At 37.4% G+C, this 16,357-nt stretch overlaps 1 protein-coding gene across 1 annotated transcript in view; it reads right to left on the bottom strand.

The window, feature by feature from the left end:
* LOC114479188 (receptor-type tyrosine-protein phosphatase N2-like) overlaps positions 1-16,357 on the bottom strand; it is a 169,016-nt gene that overhangs the window by 59,794 nt on the left and 92,865 nt on the right. Inside the window, exon 12 of the mRNA XM_028472730.1 lies at positions 11,085-11,149. Within this exon, the coding sequence (XP_028328531.1) occupies positions 11,085-11,149 (65 nt within the window). The remainder of the gene's footprint in view (positions 1-11,084; positions 11,150-16,357) is intronic.

The following is a 16,357-nucleotide window of genomic DNA, read 5'->3' as shown; positions in this document are numbered from 1 at the left end:
AATAAATAGACCTTCTATACCTCTATTTGCTATAATACCACTGTACTCTGCATGAACCATCATCATCACAGCCTGGGACAGACAGTAATGTACTCTATGCTTACATTAAGGTGGTGACATAATGTGCATTGTGTGACAGAGAAAACAGCCAGCAAGGGAATAATAAATAGGAAAACACCTCTACAGATTGTATGAGTAAGGAAAGCACAATCAGATAATATGACCAGCATTAGACTGGAATAAATAAATGATCAGATTAGGGTTTTTAACAGATTTTTTTTTACATTTATATATTCATTTGATAGTACTTTTTGAGGATTTTAAGAGTTTTGGACAACACAATTTAACTGTCTTCATTAGGAAGTCAACACTGACCCGTCTGTCTGAAGAACTAATGGGAGCGAGTGAGGCTTCCTTGCCCTTCTCTGCTCTCCCTCCTCCGTGTCCTGCTTAGTTACAATCCCCAAGCTCGTCTTGTCCTCACCGTGTCCTGACTTAAGGTAATGAGTCTAATTTCACAGTTTGATTACAACTAATCCAAGGAAACCGGGCCAATGCTAATGAGGTGGCACGTGCTGACAGGACATTCTCACAGGGAGGAAACTGTCTGGACATCGAACTGAAGAGTTACAGCCTGATTACAACAATGTGTGACAGAATGAGGTGATGATAGCAGGAGCAGAACATTTGTATGGAGAGAATGTTTACAGGTTGAACAACTTGGGGTTTTAAGTAACTTATAAATAAGTATAGATATAAACTACATCTGTTTGAAAAACGTGATAATCTAATTGTTTCCTTTGAAGTTTCTTTGACTTCCGCATCGTAATTCCAGCAAGATTCTTTTTGTCTTCTTTTTGAATGGTATGTTAAGGTTTCATTTATTCAGACAACTGCTACTTAGGAAACCTTAACATACTATTCAAAAAGAAGACAAAAAGAATCTTGCTGGAATTATTTTGCGGAAGTCAAGAGCACTTCAAAGGAAACATCAAAGCAATCAGCAAACACCTCTGACGAAGACTGGTAGTTGATAGTTGAAACACGTCAGGAGATCAAAGTGGATTTCCTAAGTAGGAGTTGTCTAAATAAATGAAACCTTAACATAGAATCTAATTGCATTCATAACTCAGGCTTTAAGATAATTTTTCTGACAAATTTCTTTAAGTTTGGATGAAATGTTTTATAGGTTTAGACATTAGTTTTGCAATTGACACTCCTTCTGGAGAACTGATGGACAGATGACCGTGCATTCACTTATTTATTTTAGTTGATTATGTTTTTTTTAATCAACACAGACATTAGAAAACAAATCATTTTTCATCAAAAAGATCCTGAAAGCTACAAAGGTCACAATCTGTGAAACGTCATTTAAGAGAGAGCAGTTACAATTCTCACAATGACATTTTCTGAAAAAATGAGAATTAGAATTACCAACTTGCGACTACCAATGTCATTGTTTATTTATATATATCTTTGCTTTGAGGTAGAGGAGATTGCCCAGTTTATATGATGCCCCCAGAAGCAATAATTCTGGTCTGGAACCACATTCCAATCTTTTTAAAGTATTCATCACCTGATAAAAGCTGCCAAGGTTAGACCTTTGTGAGATTGCCTGATCAAAACATTATTTGTGCACCAGGTTGTTTGCCCGGAGAACACTTTAAAGGGAGTTTGGGAGTCACAGTCTGGGCGGCTGCAGTGTGATAATGTCTGCTACATTAAACTTCCTTTAAAAAGGAAAAAAAAAATGCCATTATGAGTTGTCTAGATGGCAAAGAAAACTGTAAGAAAAAGATTTCTTGTTGCTTTTTTCCCTTCTGTGGAACATGTCTTACTATTAAATGCAGCATAGATGAAAGGAGTGTTCTGTAAACTTGTTCTCACTTTGGTTTGCAGCTCACAATTGATACATAAAACTTCCTGTTGTGATGCTTATAACAATCTTGTCACCAAAATCTTTAATTCTCCTAAATCAAACATATTTGAACAAAACTACCGAAAGTCCAATTCGTATTTGCATATATTTTCTTTTTCTTAACATAGCATTTCAAAAAGTCCACATTGACCTGCTGAAGCTTTCAAAAGCCCAGGGTACATCCGGTGATGAGCAGTGACGCAGACATGCCATACAGTGTAAAAGTCATTGGTGACCTTTGTGTCCAGAAGGCTTCCAGTGGCTTTTTTCTCGGCCGGCACTACATTTTCAATCACTTTAAAAACTGTTGGTGTGTAATAAAAGGCACCGGCAAGCATCACCTACCGCATTCAGTCACGAGGACCTTGAATCTTGTTTGAACAAAAAAGTATTTCTGTCTATGATGTCGGTGTGGGTGCCAATTCATGCAACGTTTTTCAGTAAAACAAGTGTGCTAGCGTACATGTTTTTAGCAAGATATGGTTTACCTTGTTCATGGATCTGTCAAGCATTCCTCTCTCACTGTAGTTATGAGGAAGCCTGTGATTTGATGCTAATCTCACTTAAAGGCTACGTTAACTCAAAGCCTAGCATTAAACTGTCCCCATGTTGGAGGTCTCAGGAAATGCTACTAATTCCTATTTCAGTTTTTCCCTTTACAAGTCACCAAGTCTCCTGACTGAATCTCCTTCTCTGTTACGCCTTCTTAATGCAAACAAAACTCTTCATTCGTCAATCCATCCATTATATTCTCTGGGGTCGTCTTCCTCTTGTAAATGAAAAATCCATTGTCAAATACATAAACTAAATTATCTCACCTTTTCTGGTTAATCTGGCCTCTCAGACCTCGTCTTCTAACAGCTTTACTCAGTTTAATCGATCCAATCCTGTTCATGCTCAAAGACAACCTTAGCTTTATCCATCCATGCCAGCTACAAACATGAATTTGTTTATCATGAGTTTATTTTGTAGGGGCTGTATATTTATATATATATATATATATATATATATATATATATATATATATATATATCTGTCACCATGCATGAAAGCTGTGTAAAGAGTATGTACAGAAATGCCTTCTGCATTCCCACAGGCAAATATACACAACACTCACACACCCACACCACAGCTGTATAAATATGGCAGTGGCTCTGTAAGCTGCACAGCTACATTAGCCAAGGCTGTGATACGTTCTGCTTGCCTCCATGGAGGCAGGTAGACACTGTAGAGTGGTTTTGATCAGTGCTGTGGTGGATGGGTGTGATTACAGATGAGTCATCAGGCCCTGACAGACCCCTCTCTACCAACCTGGGATTGTTCTGAGGCTGATTGTTCCTAGGCTGCTTCCTCAACGTCTGCCTGTCAGTATCCAGTAGTCTATGTAGCATAGCTATGAGCCTCCCAGCTAAGACAAACATTTAGCTGCATATGCCACCCTGTGCGTGGTGCCACCGCTGGTAGGCAAAGCAGATATTCAAAGGAGGGAGCGCAAAACAGCTAAACACAGGCAGAAACCAATAATTCCTTAAATAGCGTCTATTATGTGATTTTTTTTCTTCTTCTAATACTCCTATTTTGAAAATGAAGCTTGTTTTTTTCAAACGACACTAAGACACTTAGCAATTATTCATACAAATTATGCCCTCGAAATTTAAAAAAAAGCTTTATTGGTGCAGTGCCGTCAGTGGGATTTTACTAAATATAAAATGTTATGTTGATCACAATTCTTGTAGTCAAAAGTAATGCTCCCAGGTTACTCTTTCAATCATTAATGTTTCCCTTAAATGCAGCCACACAAGTCCTTCATTTACATATCTCAGATATTGTTTATGTTAAGGAGTTATTAGACGAGAACACCCACTGTATATTTTCATGCAAAGATGCCGGGGGCTAATCAAGCGTAAGACGCCGTTAATGAGACAGGCTCTTTCCAAGTATCACGCCGTTTGCTCAATGATGTGTGCAGAGAACAGTACTGTAGATAATAACAGCTTGGCATTCAGAACCTGACACAGAGCTCAGTCAGTTTGGGTAAAGTAAAGTCTTCTACTTTACATTGTACCTAAAACAAGTCTATGTGACCTGAAATCTAACGCACAACAAGAGGAAATGTTAGGGTTGCACTGTTTTTTCAGGATTTGCCCAATGGCTTTTCAAAACAACCTGAATGAAAGAAAAAGCGTGAGGTCAACGGTTCAATCACGCCCAAAGTAATTTCTTTGGTCGGGGCCGACAATTGTAAATATTAAACTTGTTCAATATTTACAACCAAAACTCCTTGTGTGTGAGGGGAAAGCCGACGACTACAGACTCATGATTCCGTGATTTGTGACATGGAATGGAATGTGGTATTAAGTTGAAAATTCAGATCTCCGAGTTCAATCGAGTTCAGCAGCAGCAAAATATCTCAAACATGGCTGACCGCTATAATAATAGGTTTTTTGCTCGACTTTACCAAGTAGGAGCTTCGACTTCAGGTTGATTTCTAAATCAGTTTGAGTTTCGTAAATCCCGAGCCCTGAGTTGCTTCGATCATTGTTAGATCTTGTTTGATCACGAAAGATTTCTGGCTTGGAGAAGATTGGTTTGGCGTCACATTTATGTTAAAAATGAAAAGTGTAGTTTTACATACTCGTGCAAATTGAAAATAGTCGTGAACAGTCACAACAGTGTTTCACGCACACAAATATCTGGCACGCCAGCAGCATCATGAACATTTACGCGCGGACGAAAAACTGACATTTGACATATAGGGGCGGGCCACTGTAGACGGCCCCTGGAACACCCCTCCTTTCTGATTGGTCACCTTAACACTGTCTGCAGACCAGAGCCAATCCAACGCTGAGTAGAGTCTGCACCTCTGGCTGCGATGCTGCATGCATTAATGCTGTAAAGCTTATGTATCCTGTAGTTGAGCTTTGTAATTTATACCTGCCAGGAAGTGTCCCCTCTCCTTCATTAAAATGCGCCATCTATGGGTGGAGTATATCATCTAATAAATAATAACAACTCAGCATTGGATTGGCTCTGGCCTGAAGACAGTTGGCATTTAGGAGACCAATCAGAAAGGAGAGGTGTTCCAGAGGCCGTCGACAGTGGTAAAAGTTGTGTAAATTTTCACTCTGAGCGAACAGAGACGTTGAAAGCGTAGAACAGCATCAGCGCACGTGTGCCAGTTATTTGTGTGTGTTTGAAACACTGTTGTGTGAGCGAGTAGTTTTAATTTGCACAAGTATGTAAAACTGTGTGCTTGACTTTTAAAGGAGACAAATCATGCTTTTAAATCCTTCCTTTTTACATGTAAATCATACAATTGTGGTCTATATAAAGCGGAACTGCAATGCTTGGGTCTGAATTCCTCATTATTATAGCTCCACAGGCCCCTTTTCTACCCCTTTCTGATGTGCTTCTGAGAGCAACTCGTTTTGGTGCGGTCTCTTTAAATGCAAATGAGACACTTCATACCCCGCCCCCTCTCCAGGTTGCAGAGGTGACACTAGGTTCAACTCCAACCTGTTCGGCCATTTTTGTAGTTTGATAGAAGAGATTTGATTATTTAGCGGCGCAGAAACTTTTTATTCACACGTTATTTACAAAATGTCAACAACTGAAGACTTGTCCATCCAGCCTTACATGTTTGAGCCAGAGTCTGACCCGGCGGAGCGAGATGAAAATGAAGATGATGAACCTGCAGAATCCTAACAAGTGAGCTAACACAAGCACCGAGCTAACGCTAGCACCAAGCTAACGTCACAAAATGCATTTTAATACAGTCTTTTCGGAGACAAAAACGGCAAAATGAAATAACTAATGAAAACTTTAGACTTAAATTAAATCACGTAGGCCATATCGTCAAGGATCTAAAACGAGCTCACAGCGCTAACATATGAAGATGTGCAACTGCTAATGCTAACAAAACAATAACAGGGACGTCTTATCATCACACTTTTTAGCGCTATTTACAGCTTACCGAAGTGCTCTGTTCGTCGTCTCCAAAGATAGAAGGAATTGAACCCTCAATCAGACAAAGTCTTTCGGCAAATCCTTCTTTACACTGGCGGAGGTTGCTGAAGCAGTCATCCTTGAAGTGCTTCACGCACACAAAAATGACCTTACCCACAGATGTGGGTACATTTCCGTGAAAAATAAAACTCAACCAGGCACTTTGAAAAGGTTCTAATGCTGGGAGACGGTGTAATGAAGCGTATGGGTTACTACATCCAACAACCCAACATTTTGATTTCTCCTCTCGTAACTTCGGCATCCTTGAGCTTGGACTACAAAATAAAAATGAGAAATAAAAATGGCGGATTGCTTGAAGTGTTGGGCCTGGAGTTGATTTACTAATTTGGCAGTGACGTTATTGTTCAAAAAACGTAATAGAGAATCGAAAAATCGAAACAGATTGAAAAATATGACCAAAACAGAATATGAAGATATCAACGGAGCACCTGAAGAGACTAATTTGAACTTTTCTGTACTTCTAAACACTCTAAATATACAACAAAATGCATTTAAGGGCTAAAAAAGTGGATTTAGCACAATATGTCCCCTTTAACATAAATGTGACGCTATAGATCGTTTGTGGGACAGAGTTGATCTGTGCGTGTTGTGTGCTGTGTTGAGATTATCAGAGCCTATCACACCACACAGTGCAGCTCAAAACTGTTCTATAGCTGATGTTTTTATATCTTCGTAGGTGGGATCTGATTGAGAGAATGCATGATGACATTGGTCAAATTTGTAGTTTTGTTTAGGAAGCAATGTATCCAACTCCCTCTGACACAGGAAATCTTCCTTGGATGCATCTGCCTCTCAGGGTCTCCGTGGTGAGCTGTCATTTCCATTTCAAAGAACGTTCGGGTATGGTGTTGCGGTCAGAGGGAAAAAGGAAGAGCCAGCACTTCAACGGGCTCTTGATTTAATTGTATTGGAATATGTATAGCGGGAGGTGCAGACGGATGCATCAACACACACGCGCTACACACGGCTGCCATTGTTCTGATGTTCTATGGTTTAATTTCTTTTGTCTGATAAAAATGAAGGTAGAACAGAGCGGTCCAGCAAACAGACAACCTTTATCGGTCAGCTTCATGAATTTTCCTATTCACAATCAACAATTTTCAAGCACCTGGGCATGCCACAGACAACAATACGGTGTCATTACGAGTGATGCTATCATTACCCTGTCCTCGCCTCATTCATGGGGCCCACAGATGGCCCTATCTTCTCAGCTAAATCATAATGAAAACAGTTTATTGTGGCTCAGCTGGCAGAAAAAATAGAAACTATGTAGTAGCAGAAACTATTCATGGCATCTTTAGAATCATGAAGAAACATTTGTGGACAGATTAAATGGACATTAAGTCTCGTATAATAATAATTTTGCTACAATTAAAGGTTTACAGTAGTTTTTAAAACAAAAATTGAAAACTTGAAGATTAAGGTTAAAGGTATGGATTAAACAAGGTGTCATTAGACATGAAATGCTAAAGACAAAGCTTAAAAACATCCAAAATGTGTTTTTTTAAGTGTAAAAAAAACTTTTGATGATATATAAACTGCTGCCGTGACCATCTTATACCGCAGCGTAAAGGCTAAAAAACCATGTTTTAAAAGCAAAAACACCTCATTAGTTGGAAACCTCGAAAAAAAAAAACTACATAAAATATTTATTTTGATCTTAACTGCATTAGAAAAAAAAAGATATGTAGAATTGTAGCTTCAAATGATTCTCAAAGTAAGGTCTCAGTCACAACACTGATAGACCATAGGTGGTGCATCAGTGGATTTACCATCAGTTTTTTTTAGAAAGCAAGCTTTACATTAGAACTTTGATTCTTGTGCCTGTTTGTTCTATTTTATTTTTTTCTAATATAAATATGATGTAAAAAAATAGTCAGCTAAAATATGTACAAAATGTAAACTAGGTGCAACATAAATTTAAAAAAGAAACATTTTCGGTTCTGTAAGTATAAACTGCCTCTGTGTGCATAAACCAGATACCATACATGACCCAAGAATAACTAACAAGTTGCAGACTTAAAAGAACTGTCAAATAATAGTGTGATATCTTTACTTTGTCTTTCATTAGTCTCATTATTTGCATGTGATTGCAGTTTGCCACTACATAACCCATCATACTGCTCACACTGCTTCACACCATTTATACTGATGTCCACTCCATATATTAATACGTGCGACCAGTACAAGACGAAACCTTGTCTGTAGTGGTAGCATGTCAGAGCATGGAAGGATGCCGCAAAACGTTTAATGTTAACCACAAGGAACGAGTGTATCATAGTGGATTATGTTTTTCCTGCAGTTTGTGTCTTCTTCTCGCCCTCCGAGGGCTCTCTTTTCTGTTTCAGGTGTATTGATGCTGGAGCAGGTGGTTCCTGATCAATGGTTCACGACTCAACTAGTCTGGAACACTCGGATGGACTATACTTCGACCCTATCCTGTTTGTCCTTCTGTCCACTAACCCAACCAGTCGAAGCGGATGGCTGCCACCTCTGAACCTGGTTCCACTGGTTCTTCCTATAAAAAAGCTAAATGCTTGCTCATGTGGATCTTGTTGGGTTATTTCTTTCTTACTATGGACTCTATACTTTGTTAAGCGCTTTGAGATGACTTTGCTGTAATTTGCACTATATAAATGAAGTTGAATTGAATTGAATTGAAATTATTATTAATGAATGCAGTTTGTACATGCAAGTAAGCGTCCCATATCCATAAAATAAACTAGAACATTCTCATGGTCAAATACAGTATGTGGTGCATAAATATAAACAACCTCCAAACCATTTACAAGATACTTTTTACTTTTAAACGTTGCCGTCATTATTTGTTTTACTGCATATATTTTCTCATTATCTTTTTTTTCTGCAGCAATAAATGTTTGTGTTATCTTCCTTTCAAATAGACACAGACATCAACAATCCTCCCGTCTCTAAAGTAAACTCAACACATCAAGCCATAGGCGAGTTAAAGTCTGTCAGTCTGTGTCTAAAGCCTGTATTTCTACTTGAAACAAATAGTCTTTTCTGCTCAGTTGAGAAACCAACTTTTCTTTGTTCTGCATCTGTCATCTGTGATGTAGTATGCTAATATTCTTATTTTACAGAGTGTGATAAAAGCCTAATAAACATCATGTGTTGTGATGATGGATGAATTGTTGAAGTTAGGGATTAGCTTTTTCTCTTTCTCTGTATCGCACGCTGAGAATGAGACGGTGGAACTTTCCCTACTCTACTCTCCCCTTTATAACAATGGTTCGATTGGCCATAATTGGCTACTGCTGACAGCTACATATTGATCATCTTGACAGACCCTCGTCGCTGCTCCTCTATTTACCCATTCTTACAACTTTGTTCTCACATTTCCTCTTTTTGAACCTTATTTTTCCAACCATTCACCATCTCAGACCTTGCACTTGCTTCTCTGATAAGGACGTTGAATGGCAAGCTGTCATCAGCCCAGACAAACTCTCCAAATCAATAGATGAGAGCAGATGCTCTACAGTCTACTTAGCACAGAGAGGCTAGAGAATGGTAATTCTCAGAGATAAAAGCAAGCAGTTAGAAACACTGAAGGAGGGAAAAGATAAGCTCGGGCCAAAGGATTTTTTTCCCATATAAAATGACTGATTTGAAATTCTTATGACAGCATCTTACTTGAGATTATTACGTCGCTACTTGCAATGCAGGTCATGCAAAACATTCTGATCTGAGTGGTTATGCAAGAGTATAATGGGAAAGAGAAGAGATAATACACAAAGAACACATACAGATCAGTGATACTGAACATCTCATCATCAAACCAATCCTTGTCCGTCTTAAGCCTGTCCAGCCTTACAGAACATTTCTTTTCATCGGTAATAATATATCTCTTATTTCACCACTGCAATGTATTTTCCCTTCTTTTCTAAAGCCTGTATAAGCCAGGATTTGACAGTTTCTTTGCAAAGAAAGTGAGAATACTGTAATCTGAGCTGCAATGTTGTAGCAACAGCTTCTCACTGCCTGTGCAAATGTGTTTTATTCATAAGAGCCTTTTTTAGCAAATACAACACTCCAAACCATATTGTTTATTATAAAGTATACTATAATGTGCTTATAATGTTCAAGGTAAAATGTATTTTTTAAATGAATCTTTTTGTCTGATTTCTTGCTTGTTTGATACGTATTTAAATTTATGAAAAAATCTTTGCTCTCTGGTTTGACTGAAAAAAAAAAAATCAGCAACACCTAAATAAATGTAAAAATAAACTGACAGACATCTTGCATGCAACATCATTAACTTTAATACCCAATACATTCAGAACGAAAAGAACTTCTAATTAGGTCAAAAGACTACACATTAGCCTTTAATTTGCTGTTTTTTCCCCCTGGCATTTACATTTGGCTGTGTACAAAATTTTGTTTCAGGACAAAGAATTTTTTTTCCCAATGTCCCATCCTAACACGTGATGTCGTTGAAAAGACATTGACCAAAAACGAATCCTCAACAATGAACAGCCTGGTTATCAGGAGGATATTGTTATAATTATATGAGACGTGCCACGAGAGAAACAGGAACAAGTCGGTCTCACACAAGCCAAGGAAACACTCAGAGGAAATGGTAATTATTTGATAGTGGAAGTCATAAAGAAAGCAGTCCATGCTTCAAATAATTGTATCGGATGTTCTTAACACTGTAAACTTTGTGTTTGAAAACAGCTTGTTTTAGTGCGTGCTGGGTTTTAGGGTGTGTTCACACAGAAGAAGCGGTTAACATGTCTAGGATTCCTTTTCCCAGAGAGCGGTGTGAACACGCAAACAAAGTCTAAAGCAGATCAGGCAGGCACTTATTTTTTGCTGGACTCGGAGTATTTCTAGTCAAAGTCCAGAGCGATTCAGGTGCGCTGTGACCACAAATGCTCTCGGCTCAAACCAATCCCAGGAAGCATCAGATGTGACTTATAGCGAAAAACAAAAACACCAAAACCACCAAAACATTTGTTGAACGTTATGAAAGAACAGCGAGAGAATGCAGAATTATCTGAACCAAAGCAACAAGGTTAAATTATCAGCTGTTTTCCGCCCATTCGGCTGGAGTCCGGGACTAAACTGGTGTGAAAGCAACATTAGAAACAAAGCAAAAAAAAAAAAAAACACTTACATCTGTTACCCCAGCTTCAAGGATGCTGACTTTGGCTTCCTTCTCAAGAGCCTCTTTCTGGTGGACTGTAACAGAAAATTAAGACAAATAATCAATGATTAAATATAATGTCAAAAGTTCTCACTTCATTTGACTGTAAATGCTGTATACCACATGATTAAAAAAATCTACAATAAAAGCTGAACTACCGAAGAACTAAAAGCTGAAAAACAGCAATACTTTCCCTAGCAGAACACAGCCGTACATTTACTCCCTTTACTTAGAATTTTTCATCAATTCTTAGTGTCCATATTAATTTACTGTACGTACATATCTGTTCCTATTAATCAATGACACAAATTCTACCAAAAAAAAAAGCTTTTAAACTCTGCTGCTGACAGATTCAGGGAAAGGAAAAATCAATGCTCGCTCTCTACTCGTCAACATTTACACAAAACCACAGTGGCAAAACATCACTCAAACACGTTGGACACATAATAAATAATAGGAAAGCATGACAGGCTTACCCACAATTAAAGTGTACATGGAATTATTATGTATTAATAATAAATATAATAATAAAATAATACTACTACTACTAAATATAATATAATGATAATAATTACAATAATAATAATATCAATGCACAGGTGGAATTATACTAACACTTCCAGATGGCTGAAAAAATAATTAAAGCCAAATAAACTATTACGGTGGATTATCTGAGCCATGCCAAATTTCTAAAATAACTTGCCGCAAGGCAACTATTAAAAAAACTTTCTGCGCTAATACAATTAACCCCATCTGTAGTTCTTCTTTCATTAGCTTCAAGGGAAACAAATGGGTGGAATCAATTGAAATTCACAGCAGACCAAATATTAAAGCAGGAACAAAATGTAATATATAAAAAAAAATGAAAGGGAACATAATTATATTCATTTTGCTTTGCATGTGAATATGCCGGTGTAGAGACAGAGAGCGAGTGTCCTTTGTTGACACACCAGGCAGATGAAGGATATGCAAATTGCTTTCCTAACTCTGCCAGAGTCCTCTAAAATCACTAACAGCGTTTATAATTAGTCTTTTAGTCTGTCAGAGCATAATTTAGTGGTCAGTTTATTATGTGGGTTGCATAACCATGTATTCCCACCTAAACATTTCTTTTGTGCAATGCTGTAGAAAACCCACACATTTTATTTGATCTGCACAGAATTCTTGGATAGCTTTTAGAAGTGCTTCCAGCATCGAAAATAAACTTTTGAGCTTGCAATGACGCCTGTTCTTAAATATTTGTTAAAGTGTGTTGCCTTTAAAGTGTGCTGTGACTGTGACGATGACAAATGTACTCTTCTCGGATCCTTTTCCTCTAATCAAACGACATTGATGTGGGATTGTAGACGCAGACTGGCTTTCTTGCCGACACCAGACAAGGATGTATAAACACCTTGTCCACGACGGCAAAGTGGGCAGACACGTCTTAATAGTGCTGTCAGCATCGTGAGCAGACTCTTTTTAGTGGGAAATAGAAGCTGAAATGGCTGATTGGTTTGTGTATTGGTTCACTGCTGAGCATCTCAAAAGACTTTTAACTCTATAGTACAAAGAAGCATTGAGAAAAACATCACAATAACCAATTCATTTGATATATAATTGAAAGCATGACAAATTATTTTAAAGTATTTTAGTCCTCAAATGTTTATTATTTACCAAACATTTAGCATGATTTGGAACAGGGCAGCAGCATCTACAACACGTCGCATCTCAAACTAAAGGCCTGGGGGCCTAATCCGACCCTTAGGAGCATCGAATTCGGTCCGCAAGAAAAAGTAAAAATAACAAAGAAAACGAGAATAATTGTGTAAATAAAACTCAACAATATATGCAGGGGCTCACAGTTTTTCCGATGATTATATATCGCATGATTGCAGTCATTTTTAATGCCGAACAGTTGATTCAAAATTCTTACAAAATCCTTTAATTTTCCTGAAATGATGACATATTTCCCTTAATCAAATAGTAATTGGTCACAAAATCTAGGAAATTTAAAGTGAAGATCCTGTTGTGACTGATATCTATCACTTATTGCTTGGATATGGTCGATATCTTGCATATTTTGTATATTATATAAGTAGAAATGTAAACTATGACGCAATAATGTTGAAATTACTCGTTTTCCCAATCTATGGCTCACTTGTGATCAAACTGCTCCGTATTTGGCCCCTGAACTAAACAGAGTTTGACACCCCTGATCTACAACTTGCTGGTTTGGATTTAGACGTCTCTGATATATTTAGACACCACAAGGAAGCAATTTCATCTCAAAAATTGACAAGAGTCTAAAAGTTATGTCGACCTACAAACTGAGAATTACCTTTAGTTAACAATGGCTATCTACATGTTTCCTCTTCACTATTTTGGGGTTCAATTAAATTAAATATTTAAATCAATCAATCATCATACCTGGATTAGTGTGAGACTACACGCAGTGCTTGGAGAGGCTAGGAAGTAATTAAGTTTGCCAAACTACATGAGGAGATTACAAATCAATTAAATATCTGCTACAATCTAACACATGTCACCAACTACACAGGCTACGATTCACGACAACCTGTCTTTAAAATGAAACATCTCAAACCGGATAAATGATAAAAATGAAAATACAAGGAAGACAACAATTCTCCGTTTCTCAATAAACAAAACATATCACGTGTAAATATATAACAAAAACACCAGCCACAGACTACGAATGTTGTTTATTTTGTTTTTCTAACCTTTTGCTTTCAAGCACATGAAGGACGAACACAAGTGAATGTCATTCTCCTCAAATAAGAAACGACTCAGCTTTGGGAGCTCCAAGTAGTTTATGGGGCCCTATGCAATTGGATAATCTGCATATAGCCAGAAACGGCTCTGTGAGTATTATAGATTTGTGTTCAGTAATCTATAATTTTAGTTCACATCTTTGAAATCCCCCTTTTAGTTTTTTTTTAATCTGTTAGGTTAAAGCAGGTAGAAATCTAAAACATGAGCTCACCTACTGTAAAAACTATTGTGTCAACCAAACTTCCAAAATGCTGATGAAAAACATCATCTCTATTTAATTTGACTCAAACTGAAGCTATCATTTTAATATTTGTGTGTATTTGTAAGGCACCTGGTTTTTAGTAACTGTAGCAACATTACTGGGTTAATGTATAAAACAATCATTACCTCCAAATGAAACAGAAAACAGCGGATAACTTTGGGACCAGACTCAGTGTAACTCAGTACAACAACAACAACAGTAACATGGTAATTGGTGAGGAAAAAAAAACCATTTGATTTGCTGTTGCTAAAAAGCCTAATTTACAAGATGAAACACAAATTTACACACACACACACACACACACACACTTTCTAGAATCAAAAAACATGGAAGGACAATTTGCATCAAAGGAGATCAGAAAATGCATCAAACTAATGCTTTGTTGTCCCATAAGGGACTTGCATTGCAGCCAGCATTACTAACAGCAATCCCCTGCTAATTAGACAACAAATCTTTGGACCTCTTTAATTTTCACACTGTGGCTTTTTCCAACACGTTGCTAAGAGCTATTCAGAACCGATGCTCGTTTCATGCTAACTACAATTTTCAGCTCATGAACACAACTGTTAGCAGTTTGGTTAAAGTGAGTCATCCGTATCCCAATGAGGTTTACTTTCTCCAACTGGGAATTACTTTTTAAAAAGCAGCAAACGGCCATGAATTCCTAAACTCCTTATTTAGCCTTAGCGTTGCAAAGTGACGGTACGCTATATTATAGATGGACCACATAGTGAGAGGAAAGGAAAAATATTTTACACTCAGATTATTCCCTTTTTTCCCATTCCAAGAATATTCCATCTTCCAGATTTCTTTGATACATTTGGACTTGAGGAGAAAAAATTTGCCTAAAGGAAGAAACATATACAGAATCTCATTTCTACAAAGGGGGCCCCTTTATCTTCCCTCCAAAACACACAGAGGCGCTTCATTTGTCACCAGTGCCACCCCCGTCCTGAATTTTGCTTTATGTTAACTCAATGTATCCGAGGCGCCTAGAGGGAAACACAGCAAGTGCTGGGGATTCAGAAATGCTTCATTTTTCACAGTTGACAAAAGGAAAAAAGGGCCGGACTGGCTCCACATATCCTGGCCCAACAGAATGGATGCTTCTGCAAGCACCAAGGGGTCCTTTTTTTTTTTAAACAGTAACCAAACAGTAACTCCCCACCCCCCACCCCGGTCTTCATACCTCTTCCTTATCCTCCCGGGTGCATTTCGTATAATCAGAAGAAAACAACAGCCATCCTTCAAAACCAAAGGCACAAAAAGCAGCGCCATCACCACAGCAGCAGTAGCAGCAGCACAACACAGGGATGTAATTACATTAGATGATCAAGAGAAGATCCCAGGGCAAATTAAAATATGTCGCTGGCTATGGTTTTTATTGCGACCCTGCACAAAAGTTACGTGATGCCCCTAACCACACTTCATGTGATATTGTTAATAAAAAGCAAAGGAAGAAAATAATTTGACACCTAAAAAAGGAATGTGGGAAAAAATTCCGCAAAAGAAATACAAATAATTTGAAAAGAAATGAAGCAAGAGCAGTAGAAATAATTACCAACCACGTGATAAATAGGGGTGTGAAAAAGAAAAATCGATTTTACAATATATCGCAATTGTTTTGGGTGCCGATTTTTTTTTTCGCTTATTTTTTTTCTACATTTTTTAATCAATATTTTTGTGTTTTGCAATATTTCAGTGGTTACAATGCTTTCAATGTGTTGCAATGGTTACTTGATTGATGCATTTTATTTTATGATGGCAGTGTGTAATATTGTGTTTTTTTTTATCAGTGAAAATGTGCAAAAACACTAATAATAAATTATCAATAGGATGTTTTGAAGCAAACAGTTTTGACTAAATTTTTCCTCTGAATGATCAATATCTTCTGATAAACATATACAGCAACTTGATTTTTCATCTCTACATTTAATTTTGATAGTAACTGGGTAGAATATTGCAATAATATCGTATCGTGACCCAAGTACCATGATACGTATTGTATTGCAACATCCTTGCCAATACTAGTGATAAATAAAAATAATTGCCATTAATTTGCCATGAGCACTAGTAGTGATTTAACTATTTTTGACCACATTATACCAAATGCTGATCAGATGTAAAGATCAGAAAATATCTTAACATCAAAACAGCAAAAATAAACATTTAAAACAATTTACATATTTTAAGAAAAGATTGTAATGCG

The sequence above is a fragment of the Gouania willdenowi genome, chromosome 17 (assembly GCF_900634775.1).
Source record: "Gouania willdenowi chromosome 17, fGouWil2.1, whole genome shotgun sequence".
Classification (NCBI taxonomy): Eukaryota; Metazoa; Chordata; class Actinopteri; order Blenniiformes; family Gobiesocidae; genus Gouania; species Gouania willdenowi.
This window is presented reverse-complemented; position numbering and strand designations above follow the sequence as displayed.